General features: G+C 39.7%; 1 protein-coding gene across 1 annotated transcript in view; it reads right to left on the reverse strand.

Moving 5' to 3' along the window:
- SCP2 (sterol carrier protein 2) overlaps positions 1–14,502 on the reverse strand; it is a 146,201-nt gene that overhangs the window by 41,680 nt on the left and 90,019 nt on the right. Inside the window, exon 12 of the mRNA XM_066269172.1 lies at positions 5,347–5,500. Within this exon, the coding sequence (XP_066125269.1) occupies positions 5,347–5,500 (154 nt within the window). The remainder of the gene's footprint in view (positions 1–5,346; positions 5,501–14,502) is intronic.

The following is a 14,502-nucleotide window of genomic DNA, read 5'->3' on the forward strand; positions in this document are numbered from 1 at the left end:
AAAAACATGTACCCTGAATCTAATTATGAGGAAATACCAGATAAATGCAAATTGCGGGACATTCTATTTTTAAGGAATGTACTGCAATCTTCAAAATACTCATCAGGAAATACAAAGAAAGGCTGAGGGATTGTTTTAGAGATGAAAGGGAAACTAAAGAGACATGAATGCATTGGGATCCTGGAATGGATTGTGGACAAGGAGGATTAAAGAAAAACTTATAGTATCTTTTATAAAGATATTATTGAGACAACTGTCAAACTGTGACTATGTCTTTGGATTAGGTAATGATATTTTATAAATGTTATATTTCCTAATTTTGTTAACTAACCTGTGGTTAAGTAAAGAATGTCCTTGTTTTTAGAAATGCACACTGAAATATATATGGATAAAGGAGCATAAAGTCTCCAATTTTCTCTCAAATATTTCAGGAAAATATGCATATATGTATAAATTTATGTAGAGAAAAAATGATAAAACAAATGGGGAAAAATATAAACAGTTAGTGAATCTGAATACAAGGTATATGGAAGTTCCTTATATTATTCTTGTAATTTTTTCTGTATGAAGTTATGTATAAAAAAAAAGAGTTCCAATTAGAATAGAAATTAGAAAATGAAAAAGCCAATCACCTACAATCCCACTATTCCAACAAGTTTCCTATATTCATTTTTTTGACATCTCTCTTCTTGCCCTTGTTTATGAGCATATATACAGCTATAATCATTACATGGATACAATTTTTACTTCTTTTTTTTTTTTTTTTTTTTACAGAGACAGAGAGAGAGAGAGAGAGTCAGAGAGAGGGATAGACAGACAGGAACGGAGAGAGATGAGAAGCATCAATCATCAGTTTTTCGTTGCGACACCTTAGTTGTTCATTGATTGCTTTATCATATGTGCCTTGACCGCAGGCCTTCAGCAGACTGAGTAACCCCTTGCTCGAGCCAGCGACCTTGGGTCCAAGCTGGTGAGCTTTTGCTCAAACCAGATGAGACCACGCTCAAGCTGGCGACCTCAGGGTCTCAAACCTGGGTCCTCTGCATCCCAGTCTGACGCTCTATCCACTGTGCCACCGCCTGGTCAGGCTACTTCTAACTTTTAACTCTTTATCTCACCCAGGCTTTTTACTTCCAACCTAATTAGATAATTTTCCATTAAAAACAAACAAACAAACAAAACTGAGCAATTTAAATATGCCTCAACCAAAAATGAACAAACTGTGGTATATCCATACAATGGAATACCACTCACAGATAAAAAGAAATAATTTACTGATACACACAATAACATGGATGAATCTCAAAGGTAATATGTTAAGTGAAAGAAAGGTCTTTTGATTCTATTCGTGTGATATTCTAGAGAGGGAAAACTTTTTGGGCTGAAAACAGGTAAGTTGTTGCCAGGGGGTGAAGTGTAGGGAGAAAGGCTGGCTACTAATGTAAATGAGAAATTTGGGGGGATGATGAAACCATCTGATATCTTGATTATGGTATATGTTTTGTCAAATTTTGCAGAACTGTACACACACAAAAAAGGTGAATTTTACTGTATGTAAATTATACCTTAATTTAAAATGGAAAAAAAAAGTTGGGTTTTAAGAATAAGTTTTATTTAACAGATTACAGAATGAAAGTCTATCCTCTGTATCTAAAAGCTCCAATTATATGAAAAAAATATAGTATGTTATAATACAAAGTAAATTCACATAATTAAAATTGGTCTAAATTAAAGGAAAGAATAGTTTAACTATAAATTAAATGCAACCAGTCATAGTTGTTAAATAGGACCTCTCCCTCTTCATTTTTATGGTTCCTGTTGCAGCACTAACTTTTCTTACCCACACCACCACTCCCTCCTAAGGATCCCTGGCCTCTGGTCTCCTCCCATTCAACTCAAAATAATGCCAGACTGATCTACCTAATGCACAATATAATCACATGATTTTTTTGTTAATACATATACAGTATTCTGTAGAATAAGTTCCAAACTCCTGACCATAGCATTTGAGCCATTTCAAAACCATGATCCAATCTACTGTTACCTCCACACTACTGCTTTGCCTCTCTACCCAAAAGAGTCTACTCTCCACCACCCAGCACAGCCACTCACTAAACCTCTGTGTATTTTCAAATCTCTCTACCTAATTTCAAATTCCTGTACAAGACTAGAATGCCCTTCCTTTATCCTTCTGCTGGGCAATCTTAGTCATCCCATTTCAAACTTACATTCTTTATTTTTTTTATATTTATTGATTTTAGTGAGAGAGGAAGGGAGGGGGGGGAGAGAGAGAGAGAGAGAGAGAGAGAGAGAGAGAGAGGAACATTGAGCTGTTCCTGTACGTGCCCTGACCAGGAATTGAACCGGTAACTTCTGCATTTCAGGACTATGCTCTAACCAGCTATCTGGCCAGGGCAAATTTACATTCTTTAAATAATTTCTTCCTCTGGGCTTCTATAGCATTTTAATAAAAAGTACGTCTGTCTTCCCCACATAGTCAAAGGACTATACTTCTGGGCCAAAAATGTCGCAGTTGCTCCATCAGAGTTAGCTAAATGAGAAACCAAGCAAATCAGATTATGTAAAATGGGTACCTTAAAGCTACTTTGTTAAAACCAAACCACAATCTCATTTTATCTTTTTTTTTTTTTTTTTTTTTTTTTGTATTTTTCTGAAGTGAGAAGCAGGGAGGCAGAGAGACAGATTCCTGCATGCACACGACCAGGACCCACCCAGCATGCCCACTAGGGGGCGATGCTCTGCCCATCTGGGCATTGCTCCGTTGCAACCAGAGCCATTCTAGCACCTGAGGCAGAGACTATGGAGCCATCCTCAGTGCCCAGGCCAATTTTGCTCCAATAAAGCCTTGGCTGCAGGAGGGGAAGAGAGAGATAGAAAGGAGAGAAGGAAGGGTGGAGAAGCAGATGGGCGCTTTTCCTGTGTGCCCTAGCTGGGAATCAAACCCAGAATTTCCACATGCCAGGCCAACACTCTACTACTGAACCAATCAGCCAGGGTCTATAATCTCATTTTAAAACTGTATTTGCACCATCAGACTTAGAATTGTTTTCCCAACTTTGGCTGCTGGAGTTATGTTTCTATCACTAAAACTATCAATATCTTTAAATATTTCAAACAAATTTTTTGTCATTAATATATTATCTGAGTTTTTTTGGACCTCTCTCTTCCCAGAAATATCAACTGTGGTTACTGTGAACAGTTCTATATCTCAATTTAGTCTCCTGAAACTAAAAGAATTATGAGAATTCCATGTTTTTTGAGCAAATTTAAGAGCTGCACTAATATTCTGACTTTGGTAGCTCTTTATAGTTTTGCTTTCACTAAGGATATGAGCTGATGGAATTCCAGAGGACAGTGTAGAACCAGCAAGTCAAATTTAGGAGGAAACTTAAAAATTCAACTTCATTTTTTTTTTCTTAAGTGAAGTGGGGAGGCAGAGATAGACTCCTGCATGTGCCCCAACCTGGATCCACCTGGCAAGCCCACTAGGGGGCGATGCTCTACCCATCTGGGGCCGTTGCTCCGCTGCAACCAGGAGCCATTTTAGTGCCTGAGGCAAGGCTATGGTGCCATCCTCAGCACCCAGGCCATCTTGCTCCAGTGGAGCCTTGGCTGTGGGAGGGGAAGAGAGAGGTAGAGAGAAAGGAGAGGGGGAAGGGTGGAGAAGCAGATGGGCACTTCTCCTGTGTGGCCTGACCAGGAAGGAATTGAACCTGGGACAACACTCTACCACTAAGCAACTGGCCAGGGCTTTTTATATTAACTTTTAATATATTTTATTGATTTTAGAGAGAGAGGAAGGGAGAGAGAGACAGGGACATCCAACTGTTCCTATACGTGCCCTGGGCCGGGGATCAAACCAGCAACTTCTGCCTCTCAGGACATTGCTCCAACCAACCGAGCTATCCAGCCAGAGCAAAATTCAACTTCTTATCATCTTTTTATTTAATTCAATAAACATATATACCCACTATGAGAGATCCTCAGAGGGGTGTGGTGAATCAGTTTTTGGCCTCAAGGATTTCATATAATAAAAGGGATAAAAACAAACTAGATATTCTGTAACTAAACCAAAATTGGATAGGAACCCAAGAGGTATAAAGTGGATATTTAAAGGAAGATGGTACCTGTGATGGGCCTTAAAAGAAAGAATTTTCACATCAGAAATGATACTTCAAAAGAAAGAAAGAAATGGTATTTCAGGCAAACAACAAAGGCTGAAGGGTCAGAGAGTATACACTCAAGAGCTTGCAAAATATCAGAATAATGGACTCTGTTAATGAACTGTGTTGAATATCCTTGTGGAACCAGTGTGAATAAATAATTCCCAAGAATTTCAGGAAAATAAAAAGGATCCAATTAGTGTTGAAAGCTACAGCAGACAATAAGTACTAAAAATAAAGACAAGGACATCACAATTTCATAATCAGGTTATTGGTGACCTTACTGACCTCAGTGGGAAGTCAGAAACTAGACGGTAAATTTCAGCATGGAAAAACAAAGGTGGCTCAATATAAAAAGCTCATCATAAAAAAATAATGAAAGGTAAGGACAAAAAAACAGACCTTTTACAATACAGAAGACCTGAACATGCTTGCTGCAAGAGGGAAAGGAATTAATGGAAAGGCAAAGATGGAAAGATTCAAAAGGGAGAGGGTATACTTCGTTTGTGCAACAAAGTTACAGAAAGTGGGTGGAAAGAAAAGCATGCAAAGAGGAAAGCTGGGCCTTGGAAAGGAAGAGGCACGTTCTTCCTCTAGGATGGAGGAGCACTTCTCAGAAGAGCATGTTAGTTGAGGGAACCTGAAGGGTTTTGGGGGAAAAGTGCTTAGAGATCTGATGAGCACAGGCATTCACAGACAGGAAGAAAATCAGTAACAGACAAATAAAAAGGATTCTAGCAGCAGGATTAAGAAATAAATTTGCAGAAGTCCCATCAGCATGTTTGATGACTTTCTCTAAACAACCTCGGAAACCTGGGAAGCTCTGGGGAGAAAGCAAATTGTGGGAATGGAAACCAAAAAGTGACCTGCCTAAATTAAAATCACTCCGGTTGGCTAGGCTGAGACCAGGACCCAGCCAGCTCCGGCTTCTCGTTCTGTACTCTCTTTTGATTGTGCTGCCTCCTTTTTGAACAAAGGAGGTTAAGTTTAAAGCTCATGGCCAATGTTGAAGTTTTAATGATATGCTGTTAAAGTAATGTAATGAGAAACTTACTCTTTGAGTACTAAGACAATAAAATTAAGACTTGTTACATGTAAAACGTCATCAGCTGTGAAAAGTCAAAAAGATTCACTGCCAGACAAAAACCAGAATGACACTTACCTGGCAGCTTCAGGAAAACCCATCTTGTAGATCGTGACAACTGCAGCTCCTCCAAGGCCTAAATTATGCTGCAGAGCAACCTTAGCACCAGGAACTTGTCTTTTTCCGGCTTCCCCTCTCAGCTGCCAGCAGAGCTCAGCGCACTGAGCCAGACCTAACAAATCAAACACAGAGCAGTCAGAGTCTGTTGCTTTAAAAAAAGCTGCCCCAACAGCTAGCTTTCTTAAGCCAGATAAGGGCTAGCCAACATTTGTGACTTTTAATTAAAGCTTTTAATTAAGCCAAGATAACGTTACTTAAATAACTTCTCTTAAAAGCACTAATGGTTTTGGCACCTAGTTTTCTTCTCTTAAGTAATCTCCGTATTTAGGCAACATGCAAGATTAAGACATTCTCTGCACTCTAAAATTTATCCAACCTGTCATTTTCTGGCTAGGCTGAAAGAGAAAACACTGAATATAAAGTTCTCTAGCCAAGGCAAAATGGCATATACTGTAAATGATTTAACTAATTTTAACATTTTTATGTATCAAAAGAAAATAATCTAGTATTTTGAAGTTCGTTGTCCCTAAATAATTTAGCTAGTATGGAGACTTTTCTATTATTCTCCCTAACAGGAAGAGATGACAAGCATCCACTTTAGTTGCTCAATTATTACTTCTCATACATGCCTTGGGGGGGGGAGGCTGTAGCAGAGCCAGTGACCTTGGGCTCAAGCCAGCGACCTTTGAGCTCAAGCTACCCACCATGGGATCATGTTGATGATCACACGCCGAAGCCAGGAACCCCGCACTCAAACTCTGAGCCTACGCTTAAGCCAGATGAGCCCACGCTCAAGCCAGGGACCTCAGACTTTCGAACCTGAGACCTCAGCATCCCAGGTCAACATTCTATCCACTGCACCACCACCGGTCAGGCAATAAATAAAATATTTTAAAAATATAAAATAAAAAGAATAAACATAGTTATTTACAAGAATAGCTTTTGTCCTCTAGATAACAAAATCAAAGATTTTTAGAGCTAAAAAGATAATCATGTAAGCACTGAGAAACTGTAAAATTAATTTGTGAATGGTCACAAAGTAGGCTAATTCCAGAGTAGAGCTCAGAACCCAAATCTCCTGGTTTACATTTGTTTTGTCTTTCTACCAGACCAGCTATTAGAGGATAGCTGAGTTAAGAATGTTCTGTCAGGCCCTGGCTGTATCCAGTTGGTTAGAGCGTCATCCCGACACACCAAAGTTATGGGTCTAATCCCAGTCAGGGCACATACGAGAATCAACCAATGAATGCATAAATAAGTAGAACAACAAATAGATATTTCTCTCTCTCTCCCTACCTTTTTCTCTAAAATCAATTTTTAAAAATTAAAGAAGAGGAAAAGATGTTCATCAAGATAGACTGGTCTCCTCCTCCTAGAGGCAGAGCTTCCCAGGTCTACTTACAATGTCTACTCTTCCATCCACACCCCATCACAACTCCTGACTCCTGACTACCCGTGACAGTGTCCTATATAAACTCCAACCTCCTCAAGAAATTTAAATGCCACTTTTTATTTCTAAGCAGTGTCTATATATTTACAGAATATGTATCTTAAACACTGTCTTAAAATAGGAAACTCCACAACCTGTAATGATTTTTTTTTTTTTTTGCATTTTTCTGAAGCTGGAAACACGGAGACAGTCAGACAGACTCCCGCATGCGCCCGACCGGGATCCACCCGGCACACCCACCAGGGGCGACGCTCTGCCCACCAGGGGGCGATGCTCTGCCCATCCTGGGCGTCGCCATGTTGCGACCCTCCTGGGTGTCGCCATGTTGCGACCAGAGCCACTCTAGCGCCTGGGGCAGAGGCCACAGAGCCATCCCCAGCGCCCGGGCCATCTTTGCTCCAATGGAGCCTTGGCTGCGGGAGGGGAAGAGAGAGACAGAGAGGAAGGCGCGGCGGAGGGGTGGAGAAGCAAATGGGCGCTTCTCCTATGTGCCCTGGCCGGGAATCGAACCCGGGTCCTCCGCACGCTAGGCTGACGCTCTACCGCTGAGCCAACCGGCCAGGGCCTGTAATGATTTTTTTTAGTTGGGAACATTTTGAATATTAATTAGGAAGTTCAAAGTGAATGATTTGATGAATATATCCAAACTTTGGGGCAATTGGTTTGACTAGAAATCTGCCATATTAAAAGCTTTAACTGTTAATAAGTATGTAAGGCCAAAAAAGTATTAAAACTGGTTTTATTACACACGAGTGGGGACATACTACCAGTTTTATTCCCAAAAGAATAAATATACATACTTCATAAATATTTGAGAAAATATTCAACCTCCCTTTGATCAAATCAAACAGAACGATACCATTTTTAACCAATCAAATTGGTAGAGATGTTTAAAAAAGGGACTAATCATCCTGGGAAGCCTTTGACAAGACAGCCACCACAATAAAGTATTGATGAGAATTCAAATCAGTAAACCTTTCTGGAAAGCAATGTACAAAATCATTAAGAGCCTTTAAAATGCCTTGAAAGTTCATTTTATGCATATAATCAAGTGTAGGAGTTATGCTCCCCAAAATGTGCCACTTTATCATGTGAATTATTTTGGGCTAAAGGTAATCAAAACCCTATTGGGAAAAAAAAAAACCCTATCGGGTCGCTGGCTCGAGCAAGGGGGTTGCTCAGTCTGCTGTAGCCCCCCTCCCCCCGCCCCTGGTCAAGGCACATATGAGAAAGCAATCAATGAATAACTAAGGTGCCACAACGAAGAGTTGATGCTTTTCATCTCTCTCCCTTCCTATCTGTCCCTCTCTCTGACTCTGTCTCTGTAACAAAATAAATAAATAAAATTAAAATGCTTTTAAAAAAACAAACAAACCCTATAGGCTCATGAGAAATTTTTACTCTCCTTTAAAGAATTTAAATTAGGGGCCTTGCCCATAGTAAGAGTTATCACCAGAAATAATTTTTTTTTACCTATCTATATGGCCGGGCAGACTACTAATTACTAAACATCTGCTCTTCTTATCATCCTACAATGAAATCCTCCCGCCTTAAGCCCCAAAGCACTTGACCTCATTTCTTAGCTCGGAATGTCACATATATATAGAGTGGGGCAAAAGTAGGTTTACAGTTGTTTGTATGGAAAAGAATACAATAATTAATAAGTAATAAAAGGATAAACCTGTGTTTCACATACAACTACCTGCAAACCAACTTTTGCCCCACCCTATATCTTATTTTCCCTTTCTGTCTTCGAATCTCACATATATGTGGGATCTGTGATTCTCATGTATGTAGGGTTCCCATACATATTCCTGTAATTGAATCTGGTCATTCTCTCTTGTTAATCTGTCGCATGTAGAGTTAATTAATAGACCAGCTGAAAGAACTCAGAGGGTCGCAGGTAGTTTCTTCATCCCCTACATAAGCATAGGGAAAGCTTAACAAAGCTATCTGTTCATCACACTGTGATAACGGTAAAAAACTAGATAATCTAGAAGTGAAATAACTGGGAAATGGTTATATAAATTATGAGCTATATGACAAAGTATTATTTTAAATGATGTTTATAAAGTTATATTTTAACAATTTTAAAAAATGCTTATGACACCATCCAAGGGGGGGAAAATGCAATGAACCAATTAGATATTTATCTTCTCATCCATCCAACAATTTTTATTGAATGTTTATTTTGTGCCGGTCATTGCACAAGGCTCAGAAGATCCAACAATAAATAAGATGTGGCTTGGTGTCTTCCCTCATGAAGCCAGTAGTCTTGAAATATAAAAATATAGGCATTTACAATACAGTCTGATCTTGCTACCACAGGCAAGCATACAGAGGAAGAATCCCTCTCACAGCTTGGTAGGTCAGGAAATGAGTACCAGATGAATGAATATCTATACTGAGATCCTATGATGAAAGAGGCGCTAGCTAGGCAAGGAAAGAAAAAAAGAAAGAAAAGAAAGAGAGAGGGAGGGAGGGAGGGAGGGAAAAAGAAAAAAGAAAAGAAAGAAGAAAAGATGCTTCATGAAGAGAAATGAGCATGTGCAAGGAAGGCACATGCCTGCCTAAGGAATGAAGGTTCAGTGAGTGAGACTAGAGAGTGCTCAAGACAGCTAAGATGGGAGTGAGAGGTAGAAGGGAGGGGGGAGAGAGAGGGAGATGGGGGAGGAAGGGTAGGCAGGCAGACAGGGAGAAGGGGAGGCAAGGAAGACAAGAAAGGAGGAGAGGGGCGGGAAGCAGGTAGAGAAGGGTAGAGGGAAGGAGGGAGAAAGGAAGAGAATATAAACAAATACTAGAAGCATTTACAGATTCTGCAACAATTTCAATAGCACCATACAACTATATTGTAGAAGATGCGGTATACTGTAATGAATCTCGACTCATGATTTGCCTAACTCACATATGGCAAAAAGAAGGGAGAAAATAAACATTAACCCATTTCCTTGTAATTTATTTGCTGCTGACAAAAGACAACTGTGAGAAAACATACTGATTATTCAATCTTTCTAGTTGTCTATCTACATAATAAACTGGTGTTTCTTGTATTTCTAAAACCTAGATCTGTGAAGGGCAGAAGTCAAAAGCTGGCCTCAGAAATCCACTATTTGAGATTTCTTTTTAATTTTCCTTCCTTGGATAGCTTCTGGCACTAAACTGAAAACCATAATTTTCTTCTGCTTGGAAAAATATAAGCTATCAAGCATGAATATATTTATAAATTGTGGATGGGCATAGAACAGGCAACCTGTCATAGTATATTCAAACAGTAATGTCCTTCTTACAGTCTCTTATAAAGGGAAAAAAGTTTTTTAACCTGATTACTTCATTTTACTACCATCTTGCTGCAAAAATTTCCTAACAAGATGGTCAATCTTTTTATAGAAAAATAATTAGCCTAGAACTCAGTTACACAGATATACAATCTAGTTGCTACTGAAAATAAACCATTCAAACATGAATAAAGCACTCCACTAAGTCCTGAAGATATAAAGAACTCACAGTATAATATAAAGTGTTGATAAAGATAATGAATAAGTGCTATGAAAAACCACAGAATTGGCCCTGGCCGGTTGGCTCAGCGGTAGAGCGTCGGCCTAGCGTGCGGAGGACCCGGGTTCGATTCCCGGCCAGGGCACACAGGAGAAGCGCCCATTTGCTTCTCCACCTCTCCGCCGCGCTTTCCTCTCTGTCTCTCTCTTCCCCTCCCGCAGCCGAGGCTCCATTGGAGCAAAGATGGCCCGGGCGCTGGGCATGGCTCTGTGGCCTCTGCCTCAGGCGCTAGAGTGGCTCTGGTCGCAATATGGCGACGCCCAGGATGGGCAGAGCATCGCCCCCTGGGGGGCAGAGCACCGCCCCTGGTGGGCGTGCCGGGTGGATCCCGGTCGGGCGCATGCGGGAGTCTGTCTGACTGTCTCTCCCTGTTTCCAGCTTCAGAAAAATGAAAAAAAAAAACAAAAAAAAAACAAAACACAGAATTGCCCTGGCTGGTGGCATAGTGGATAAATCATCGGCCCCAGAGCACCAGGGTTGCCGGCTCCACCCCAAGGTCACTGGTTGGAGCCCGAGGTCAGGGCACATATAAGAAGCAATCAATGGCAAACTAAGTAGAACAACAAGTTGATGCTTCTCTCTCTCTCTCTCTCTCTCTCTCCTTACTCTCTCTCAAAAAAGGTCTAGAAATAAGCCCTGGCCGGTTGGCTCAGTGGTAGAGCGTCGGCCTGGCGTGCAGAGGTCCCGGGTTCGATTCCCAGCCAGGGCACACAGGAGAAGCACCCATCTGCTTCTCCACCCCTCCCCCTCTCCTTCCTCTCTCTCTCTTCCCCTCCCGCAGCGAGGCTCCATTGGAGCAAAGATGGCCCGGCGCTGGGGATGGCTCCTTGGCCTCTGCCCCAGGCGCTAGAGTGGCTCTGGTCGCAAAAGAGTGATGCCCCGGAGGGGCAGAGCATCGCCCCCTGGTGGGCAGACCGTCGCCCCCTGGTGGGCGTGCCGGGTGGATCCTGGTCGGGCGCATGCGGGAGTCTGTCTGACTGTCTCTCTCCGTTTCCAGCTTCAGAAAAATACAAAAAAAAAAAAAAAAAAAAAAAAAAAGCGTCTAGAAATATACTGCCTGGGACCTGTGAAGGCGCAGTGGACAGAGTGTCGACCTGGAACACTGAGGTCGCTGGTTTGAAACCCTGGGCTTGCCCGGTCAAGGCACATACAAGAAGCAAATATGAGCCAATGCTTCCTGCTTCTCTCCCACCCCCCACCCACCTTTCTCACACTCTCTCCTCTCTCTAAAATCAATACAGAGAAATACACTGCCTGGGTATGAATCGTAGCTTTGCCACTCTCTAGCTTGGTGACTTTGGGCAAGTTACTCTGCCTCTATTTTTCTCTTTTATGAAATATAAAGACAGATATGAAAACTAAATGTATTTATACATGAAAAATACTGAGAACAGTATCTAGCACTTAGCATTTTATAAGTATCTGCTCTTGTAATTGTTGAGAAAACAGAAAAGACAGAGTTCGTAGAGGTGAGAAGGCATTAAACCTGTCCCACCTGGTGAAAGCACATAGCCCAGCTGAGTTTAAACACGCTTCCTCTTTCTGCATCTTGTCCCCCAAAACCCAACTAGGCAGAAATGTTAGCACAGAACTTGGCATGTGGCAAGTATTTAATAAATTTTCAGCCCTGCTATTCCCCTTCCCCCTTTCCTTCCCTTTATAGTTTTGATTTGTACTTTGCCTAAAGGCAGTTATATTCCACCCTGCATTATAATTATCTGTTATTACATTCTCTGCCTCCGTGTGCTTCCTGAGGGCAATGGCTATCTTGTATATTACAGCCCTGGTCCCAGACCTGGTTGTACCTGAGAAGCCTTTGGGGAACTTTAAAAATATGTAAGTCCTTAGGATAAACCAGACCTAGGAATCAGAACTTCAAAGGGCAGGAATATATATATTTAAAAGGTACAGAAGATTCTTAATCAGCCCAGCAGTAAACCCCATATTTGAAAACCAGTTACCTATAGCACCTAAGATGAGGTGGGCACACAATACTTTCACGAACTGAAAAATGGAAGATTAGGACCAAAAACTAGGATGAAGCCATACTGGAAAGGTACTAAATGTCAGGCTGAATTGGTACAAAAGGCCAAACTAAATAACCAACTTCAAACTTCAAAGCAGCCCCACCTCATGAGGAACTTGATCTCAAAGGCGCTTTCATGGCCTTTCAGCAGACATTCATATGCAGTTTCAAAAACCAGATAATAAAGAGCATGCTGAAATCAAATTCTATATATTCATTTTAAACAACTAACTGTTCAGTAAGTGTTAAGCAATATATGTGAAAACACTTGAAAACCGGCAATAAAATATGATATCGTCTGGATACTAATTTATTTTTTGTCATTATGACCATTACAAAGCAAAACAGAAAACAAAAACAAACTCAGGTTTAATGTGATCTTTCTAACTGCAAAATCTAAAAGGACTTCACATTTTTAAACTGACAGTGAACAAAAGAATATTCAACTCAAATGTTTAAATCTATCTTTTACTATGGGTATTGCTATGGCAGCTAGAAGTTTTTCTTCACATAGATCTGAACAAGTTAAAACCATAAACTAATATCATAGAGCTTTAATTTTAAGGCTAATTCTCCAAAACTGAATTCCCATCAAAGTAGTAATATATATATATTACAGTTTAACTAATACCATTTATAGAAGAGAACTTTACACCCTCACCACCCCATATTAACTCAGCATGTTTTGGAAGAACTCACTCGATTCCCTTAAGATCCTATTGCTGTTTGTTATCCAAGCAACCAGGAGAAAATATTTAAACTAGTCAGAGCTGTCATTCTGAAATATTTTCCAGGAGTCTGAATTCTTTCGTGGGCTACGGCTAATGGCCATGTGTCAGATTTACTTGAAATATATCCAAATCACAATATGTAGCAAGTAAACATTTACTCTCCATTTATTCTTCATCCTTATTCAGACTACCAATCTAATCATCAAAATTTGTAAGTTTTTCCCTTAAAATGCTATACTACCACTAAACACTATCCCTCAAAGACTGAAGAGGAAAATTTGACCAACAGTATAGACTCAAATAAATATTGGAAAGAGTTTTCAAAAGATGGAGGGGTAAGTCTCTCTTAAGTATTTTTAAAAAATGGATAAATGCCATTTTCCTGGGGTGTTTTAGGTTAGCTTTCAGTGCCCCAGATAAACTGGATAACCTGCCAAGATTGGCAAAATTATTTATATTTGATAAAAATAAAATCCAATGTTGACAATATTGTAGAAAAAAAAGCATTCTCATACTCTGTTGCTGGGAATACACGTTGGTATAAACTCTTTTGAAGAAAATTTGGCAATATCCACTGATTATTAAATACATACTAACTTTTGACATAGTGAGTCCACTGTTTGGAATTTATCCTACGGGTATACTTGCAAAAATTTGCAATGACACAAGGATACTTGCTGCAGCATTCTCTGTAATAATAGACTGTACAGAATCTGTCTACCAATAAGTGAATAACTAGGTAAATTTCTTACAAAGAGAGTACTACCCAACCATTAAGAAGAATAAAGAATTTGTGATAATATAATCATGTTATTAGATGTAAGTTATAAAAGCAATCTACAATGTGATAAATATACACATATGCATACATATAAATATAGAAGAATTATATAAATACATATACACATATATATTTGTATAAGCATAATAATTTTAGAAAAATATAAGAGACATTAAAAGGGGTTGACGCTGAAGAATAGAACTAAGGGTAAGGAAGAAGAGAAAGACTTGGTAAATATTAAAATTTGTCATCCAGCTATGATATCAAAAAGCATTATGATAACATTTGGAGAACAATTTAGTAGATTCTTATAAAGTTAAACATACATCTGCCCTATGACCCAGCAAGTCCACTTTGACTGATTAACCCAAGAGAAACGCAAAAGTATGCCCACAAATAGACTTGTACAAAAATGTTCGTAGTGGCATTATGACAGCCCCAAACAGGAAAGAACTCAAATGTCCATAAATAGGAGAACGGATAAACAAACTGGTATAATTTTAAAAATGGAATATTACTTAACAATAAAAAAGAATGGACTCTGAATATAAGAAAAAATTTGGATGAATCT

The sequence above is a fragment of the Saccopteryx bilineata genome, chromosome 3, assembly GCF_036850765.1.
Source record: "Saccopteryx bilineata isolate mSacBil1 chromosome 3, mSacBil1_pri_phased_curated, whole genome shotgun sequence".
NCBI lineage: Eukaryota > Metazoa > Chordata > Mammalia > Chiroptera > Emballonuridae > Saccopteryx > Saccopteryx bilineata.